This window comes from Triticum urartu, unplaced genomic scaffold (genome assembly GCF_003073215.2).
Source record: "Triticum urartu cultivar G1812 unplaced genomic scaffold, Tu2.1 TuUngrouped_contig_5925, whole genome shotgun sequence".
NCBI lineage: Eukaryota > Viridiplantae > Streptophyta > Magnoliopsida > Poales > Poaceae > Triticum > Triticum urartu.
The window spans coordinates 3,055-10,514 of NW_024116640.1; the positions used below are offsets into that span (position 1 = coordinate 3,055).

At 41.3% G+C, this 7,460-nt stretch overlaps 1 protein-coding gene and 1 long non-coding RNA gene across 3 annotated transcripts; one reads left to right on the top strand and one right to left on the bottom strand.

Annotated features, from left to right (window-relative positions):
* Positions 1-652: 652 nt before the first annotated feature.
* LOC125529882 (LRR receptor-like serine/threonine-protein kinase EFR) lies at positions 653-4,217 on the bottom strand. 2 transcript variants are annotated; one of them, XM_048694306.1, is made up of 3 exons: positions 3,871-4,183; positions 1,324-3,779; positions 653-1,238 (listed from the first exon to the last, which is right to left on the bottom strand). In XM_048694306.1, exons 1-3 carry the CDS (start codon positions 3,948-3,950, stop codon positions 865-867), a joined length of 2,910 nt encoding a protein of 969 aa, XP_048550263.1. In that variant the 5' UTR covers positions 3,951-4,183; the 3' UTR covers positions 653-864. The 2 variants fall into 2 exon arrangements, with proteins under 2 accessions (XP_048550263.1, XP_048550262.1); XM_048694305.1 differs by having other exon boundaries at positions 1,324-4,217.
* A 1,869-nt stretch (positions 4,218-6,086) lies between these two features.
* On the top strand, positions 6,087-6,806 carry LOC125529885. Its single transcript, XR_007292754.1, has 2 exons — positions 6,087-6,259; positions 6,408-6,806. It is a non-coding gene; the product is annotated as an uncharacterized LOC125529885 (long non-coding RNA).
* The last annotated feature ends 654 nt before the right edge of the window (positions 6,807-7,460 follow it).

Below are 7,460 nucleotides of genomic sequence, written 5' to 3' on the forward strand. Positions count from 1 at the left end.
ATATCGCATTATTTGAGGAACCCTAGATGCTGTCGCAGTAAAGAATCGCCAACAAGGGTGTTCTAGTACGGTGTAGATTCTTATCCAAGAATTATATCATTTGATGATGCCATGTGAGTCGCTAGAAACATGTGAAGTGTATGGTTAACCCAATAAGGATGTTTCGTAAGGGGCTGGAGCAAGCTACCATGAGACAAAAGATCCTCTTTCTAAAGAGATTCAGTTTGGAACTTTTATATGTCCAAGGTCAATATGGAAATTCTTTCAGAGGGTTTTTCTTACTTTGACCGCGTTTGAGGGTCGGCATTGGAGATGCCCTTACAATGATATCCCGCAAAAAAAAAAGAATCATTACCGTCAACGATCTAGAAAAACCACTGACCAACTGCTCGTACTAGTAATGCAACGCCAATGCACCGTGTTGACCTATGAAGACGAGCCGTGCAACATATGCGCAAAAGCAAGTTGCCGATCCAAACCCAGAAGCCGACGCCTGATTTCTTGAAACCCGAAGGGATCGAAACAAATCTAGAAGAACAAGGACCAAGGACCATGAAAGTTTTTCATACAAGTGACTTGCACGAATCAATTTTCATATTAGTGTCAACCCTAGGTTTTAACGAAAGTCCAAAAAGGAGATGAATAAGGGAAGTTGCTTTGAACGGATTTCATATCACCAAGAAAAAAATATATGTAAGCCTTGATCATCAAATTATGGAGCAAAAAGCGTGTAGCACACAACAAGAACAAGAACAACAACAACAACAAAAACAACAACAACATCCACACGTGTAGATGATTATCTAGTGCCGTTGATGGATGTTCTCAGAGTAGGAACAAGACAGATACACAAGTGCAGATGATTTACCAATCCACACTCTCTTTCGCTGACATCCTTTTGGTGTATGCCACCTTGATCTTGTTCAATATCGCAACCACATCGCTCATCGTCAACCTCTCGTTTGGCGAATGGCTAGAACAGAGCAAACCCAACTCAAATATCGGTACAAGAAAATCTTCATTCAAGTCGCAGATGGAAGGCGATGAGCCTTGCAGTAGATGGCTATCCACGACGTGGACAAGATTTGCAGGAAATGCCTGACGAACCCACTCTCTAAGGGTTAGTTCTCCCACAAACATAGAATCCATAGGTCTCGTTCGAGTGAAAACTTCAAGAAGCATGATTCCGTAGCTGAATACATCACTCTTACGTGATGCTTTTCCCATAGACCCATATTCTACACGAGAAAAATATGTAAAGACTCTAAAGAACAATTAATGAAATATAATTAGCAAACAGTATAACAAATTTTAGCAATGTACCTGGTGCCATGTAACCAACCGTTCCAGGCATGCTAGCAACAATCATCGAGTTGTCATCACCTAATAGCATCTTTGCAATGCCAAAGTCCGCCACATGCGCCGTCAAGTCCATGTCAAATAACACATTGCTAGGCTTCAAATCACAATGCAAAACCACCTCGTGGTGCTCATGGTGGAGATAATTGATTGCCAATGACACATCGAGCATGATATCCATCCTCTCCATGAATCCTAGGTACATTGCGCCATCATAACGATGTAGCAGTGTCTCCAAGCTGCCATTGGGCATGAACTGAAGAACCAATGCTCTAAAGTCCATGTTTGAACATGTGTTGAGTATTTTTATGAGGTTACGATGCCGCACCATGCGGAGCACATGACACTCGGCCTCAAAGACTCTGATGGCATGGTCAAGCTTCATGTCAAGAACCTTTATTGCAACAACCAAACCATTACTAAGTTGTCCCTTGAATACTTTTCCAAATCCTCCAGACCCTAACATGTTATCATCATTGAAATTCCGAGTGGCATGGGCGAGGTCATGGTAGGAAACTAATTGATGGCTTGTGGCATCTACCACATCGCCGTGAGCTTTGAAATTCTTATGCTTCTTTTCAATCATTAGGTACAAAAAAATAGCAAGGGCGCTACAAGTTACCAGGATAGCTGGGAGTAGAAATTTGAGAAGAAGACTACTATAAGGGTGGGACTTTTTATGGCAAGGAGAAAATCCAAGACGTTGAGAACCACAAAGCCCGGTATTCCCAATGAAAGATTGTGTCGTGAGGTTTGAGAAAATACCTCTCTCGGGTATTTGACCTTCTAGCTTATTGTAGGAGAGGTTCAACATAGACAAGTCGGTAAGGTTTTCAAGGAACATGGGAATGACACCAGTGAGTTTGTTGGAGGAGAGATCTAATGAGGTTAAGCTAGTTAGCTTATCAAGTGTGCTAGGAATTGAACCTTCGAATGAGTTGTGTGACAGAATTAGGTAGGTTAGCATATTAAGTTGACCAAATGATTCTGGGATACTCCCGTTCAAGGAATTGGATGAAATATCAATTTGGTCGATTTGTCTTGGCCCAGCAACATCATTTGGCAGAGCACCAACTATTGAATTATAAGAAAGATTTACTTGGATAAGTTTCTGAAGTTGGAATAAGCTTGCCGGTAGTGTTTGACTTAACCTGTTATTGGACAAGTCAATGTATTCTAACCTGCTAAGATTACCAATGCTATCTGGTATGGAGCCAAATATTTTGTTTCTTTCAAGAAATAGTCGTTCTAGACCCAAAAGCATACCCATTTTTGTTGGCATAGGGCCTAAAATATCATTGTTAGAGATATCAAGCAACACAAGAGTTCCCATCATAGTGATTGATTCTGGAATTGAGTCAGTGAGTTGGTTGTATCCAAGATCTATCAGTTCAAGGCTACTTAAGTTTGAAATTGTTGATGGAAGCCTACCTGTTAATTTATTTTGATTTGCAATGAAACTAATTAACTTTGTTGAGAGATTCCCCACATGGTCTGGAAGGGCACCTATGAAAGAATTATAGTTCAGGATAAGGCGTTCAAGTTGTCTACATCCAGAAAGAGCGGACAAGAAGCCCATGCCCCCCTCTAATTTGTTGTGTGATAGAACAAGCTTTTTCAAAGCAACAATATTTCCAAGTGTTGGCGGTACTGAGCCAGACAGTTGATTATCCATAAGAAGCAAATATGAAAGTTTCTGGAGTTTTCCTATTTCTGGTGGAATATTTCCTTTCAAGTTGCCAAAAGAGAGCTCTAGTACTGTAAGACTGCTGAGATTGCTAAGAACATGTGGGATTGAACCAATGAGGTCATTTCCCCCCAAGGAAACTATTTCAAGGTGCGTCAATTTAGCTAGCCATGTTGGCACAACATCCATAAAAGAATTGGTATGCAAATAAATCTCTCTCAAGTATTGGCATGATGCAATACCTTTTGGAAATTGACCAGTAAATCTATTTTGTGCGAGAGAAATAAATTGCAACATAGGGAGGCTGAATGTTTGATTGCTTGGTATTGGCCCGGTTAGGTTCCTATTGCCAGCGAGTGCCATGACGTGTAGTCTAGACATATTGTAGATAGCTTCTGGCACTAGGCTGGAAAGCTTATTGTACTGCATGTCTAAGATCTCAAGTATGGGCAGGGAGGCAACACCATCTGGTATAGGACCTGATAGACTATTGTTTCCAAATTTGAGGTACCTCAAGGAAGGAGTGTTGTTGAACAGATAAGGTGGTATTTGCCCACTCAAATAATTTCTTTGTAGATAAATCTCCTTAAGGTTGTTCAGATGCAGCAACAACCCTGGAGGTATCTGGCCCGAGAGTTGGTTGTGCCGTAAATCAAAGACCTTAAGCCCTGCCAGGTTTCCTAGGCTAGGAGGAATGGCACCTGATAGGCTATTTTCACCTAGAAGGAGATATCTGAGACGATGTAGATTGCCAAGATCAGTTGGGATGGAGCCAGTGAGGTTGGCGCTGGTGATGTCTAGGAAAGAAAGGAAAGAGAGGTTACCCAAGAGAGGAGTGATCGGTCCATGGAGGGATCTGTATGGCAGTGACAGTCCAGTGACCCTCTGTCGGCGGCGGCTGCATGTGACGCCCACCCAGTGGCAGAAAGAACTCTCCGTGGTCCAGTTTTTGGCAAGGATGCCAAAGGGGTCAGAAAATTGGACCTTGAAAGATAACAAGGCGGTGCGATCAGCATCGCTGCCGTTGCCGGCGGTTGGACTCGGAGAAGAACATGAGATGAATGAAAGTAGTAGGAGTAGTAGTAGTACAGCCATGGAAATGCATGCCGAGGATACAGTTGCCATGTTAGCTAGTTGTGTGGGTGTCCTTGTATGTCGTTACACCAATGAAAGTATGTTGAATTTATACAGGTTGGGAGCGCAACTGGATGTGCTAAATTTCTGTATATATTTTACGTCAACCCAACTGTAGCGTTGATATTAGTCGTCTTGCGGTCATCACACGACACAATAAGCACTTTTAATTCTAGAGCTATCATAACCTTACCTGAGTGACACGCTTCTGGTCATATTAAAACTAATAGAAAAAGACTCCATCTCAACGAAAAAGATCATTAGAAAAAGATGCAGAGGAAAACCCATGGCCATTTGTTGTTTATCATTTATTGAGAAGAAAATCTCTGATGTATACTCCCTCCTTTTCAGTTTATAAGGCTCAATTCAAAAATCTCACCAACCAAGGTAGATGATGAGTGGTGGAATACTTTTTGTAGTTTGCAAAAGCACCCAATTAATCTTTTGTTTTTCTTAAAAAAATATGTTTACCAATGTATTAATTGCAATGCATGCATGCATAAAGTACATGCATTGGTCAATTTTCTCTTAATACTTGCATGCAATGATTTAATGCACCTTGGAATCTGAACATGTGAGGGGAAACAACCAAATTAAGCTCATAAAACGGAAACAACTCAAATTTTGAGATAAGCTCTATAAACCGGAAAGGAGCGAGTATATGTTCATGCAAGGTGTTTGTTAACTTCAAGTACTACCTCCATTTCAGTTTACAAGTCCTACGCGTAACCTAGATTACCAATTTTATCACCTTAATATAAACTATACAACACAAAAATTATACGATTTGAAAATAAAACATCTGAAGTTTATATTGATATATTTTTTGTAATATATGACTTATATTAGGTTGGTCAAATTGACGACCTAGAGGCACGCGCACGCCCTGTAAACTGAGAGAGGGATAGTAGCTTATATGCACAACACTTTGTGTATGAAGTGAATACGACTCTTGGGAGCGTCAAAAAAGAATATGACTCCTTGGAGTCGGAGTGACTAGCAGGTGACTCTTTGTCTTGCTAATGAAATGAGACCAGCATATCTCTCCTTCCACACGTGGCTAATTTCTACGGACATGCTTACCCGCTGAGAAAAAAAATTGCACCAGAAAGCCTGAAAAAAATAATTCACAAATAATATGCTAGTACCCATGTCACTCTAGGACTTGAAACCAGCTCGGTTGGTTCCACCATAATGAACCGAACCATCTAAGCCAGACTTAGTTCACTCCATTAGAGGAAGTTAGGGCCTAAGGTACAATGTAGAGAATGAACGCCTAAATCAAACCTTTTTCTGAAGGAGAGTAAGAAAGATTCAGCCATTCCAATTAAAACCCCCTAATGAACTCTCTTCCTCCTTAACCCCATCACCGGCTTGGCTCTCTCACACTTGCTCATCCTTCCAAAAAGCCCCGAAGTCCTAGATCGACCCACACACCATCAATATTTGTCTGGGTATCTCACAAAGATCCTTTGAAATTTATATAAACGATAATTTGAAAAACTAGTGCTGAACTCATGCTTTGCCGCAATGTGATTTTCTGCTCTCTCTCTCTCTCTCTCTCTCTCTCTCTCTCTTTGTACACATTTAATAGTTATTTTTTTTTCTCTTGTGTTCAAGATTTTGTTGCGAAGACATCTTTTATTTTTATTCACAAATGTTTCTTTATGAACCAGACAGACAATGTTGTAAAAAGGGAGTTCGACGTAGAGCCTATCTCTCTTTACTAGTCGATATTAATTAGGATGTTGTCCTATAACCTCCGTCACAGGTAAATTGCTGATAGATGCATGGGAGTGCCATGCCCTTTAGGGAAGTCTAACACGAAAAGTTGAGAGTGAGATGCACACATACCCTGCTCGTTCAAATTCTAACAGCATCGGTGAACTTGCATGCATGTGCCGGCCCTTCTATAAATAGGGCATAGCTGGGACGCTATCTTCCCAGACAAAGCTTGCAAAGCTCCATCGAACTTGTTATCAAGAAGCATAGAAATGGCTGCAAAGTACCCACTTCTCCTTGGCGTCGTATTGGTCGCTCTCCTGCTCGTCTCCCAGGATGTAGCGCATGCAGTAGGTGGTATGCAAACTGATACCGCAAAACTGTTAAGAACATGTAGTGTTGCTAGTTAATTGAATAATTGAATAGGACATATTGCTAAGTTGTATGCAGCCTGCAGGTGCTATGTCTATATGTATAATAATGACATTCTTTTGCATCCATGCAGAAGAAACGATGCCTGCGCAACGTCCAGACGGGTATAGTGGATATGGGCCTGGGTACGGTGGTGGCTACGACAACAACGGCGGAGGAGGAGCCGGTCAAAATGGTGATGGTGGCAGCGGCTATCCTTGAGGTGAATATTGTGGGGTGGCGGTCAAAACGGTGTCTGTCACTCTAGAAACCAAATATATATGGTCTGTATCCATATATCAAATAAGGAGCGTCTTCATCTGCTCGAGCGTTTACTTACTAGCAGGGACGATATGATAGTATTGCGAGCTAGTAAATGTATGATCACTTGTGTATGCATGACATATGCTGACTTTCAGATATGGTGGCAACAGTCATGTGTACATGTATTTGAACACATATCCATAAATGGGACAATTTCATGTTAGTTTAAGTTCAAACAAATCTATACTAGTTTAGGGCATTTCTAACCGATCCCCTATAAAATAAAGGAATATCCGGCCTAATAAACCTTACTGGGGTATTTATACTCCATTAAGTTTTGGTCGGTTCTAGCCGATCCCCTAGACTTAGCAAAATAAAACATAAATTTGCATACATTCAATTTAGCTTCAACCGAATTTTGCATAAATTTAAACATACGTTCAACATAGTCTTGACAACCGAACATTAAACATAAATTCAAACTTACTAGTAAACTTAAACTACACTAGACTACTCATCGGCCATAGTGGAGGTTGAGCCAATCCTTCCTCGACAGACCATCGTCGGTGAGACATGGGTCCGTGCCGGTGCCATCGTCATTGCAGTTTGGGAAGATGCTCCGCCACTCCTTGACGTCAAACTCCTCCTCCCCGCCGCCCTCCTTGCTGAAATATGGCTTGAAGCGTATGCCTAGCAGGGACGCGTTGCGTGTTATATATAGCCATAGGCTAGGGTTTACAAGATTCGGTAGTTGGTTAGGCTTGATCCTCAAGTTAGCTATCTACAAGATAAGGATCGAAGCTTAAACCTAACTACCAGATTACAAAGTTGACCATGCACGCAACATCAAGAGTATATACGGTTTTATACGTACACAACCGTA

What these genes read in the sequence shown, in the direction of transcription:
- LOC125529882 (XM_048694305.1), bottom strand. Translation starts at nt 4,171, where the DNA reads ATGGCAACTGTATCCTCGGCATGCATTTCCATGGCTGTACTACTACTA. An exon ending in GGTTGGTTACATGGCACCAG is followed by an intron (nt 1,239 to 1,323) that starts GTACATTGCTAA and finishes TTTCTCGTGTAG; the next exon opens with AATATGGGTCTATGGGAAAA.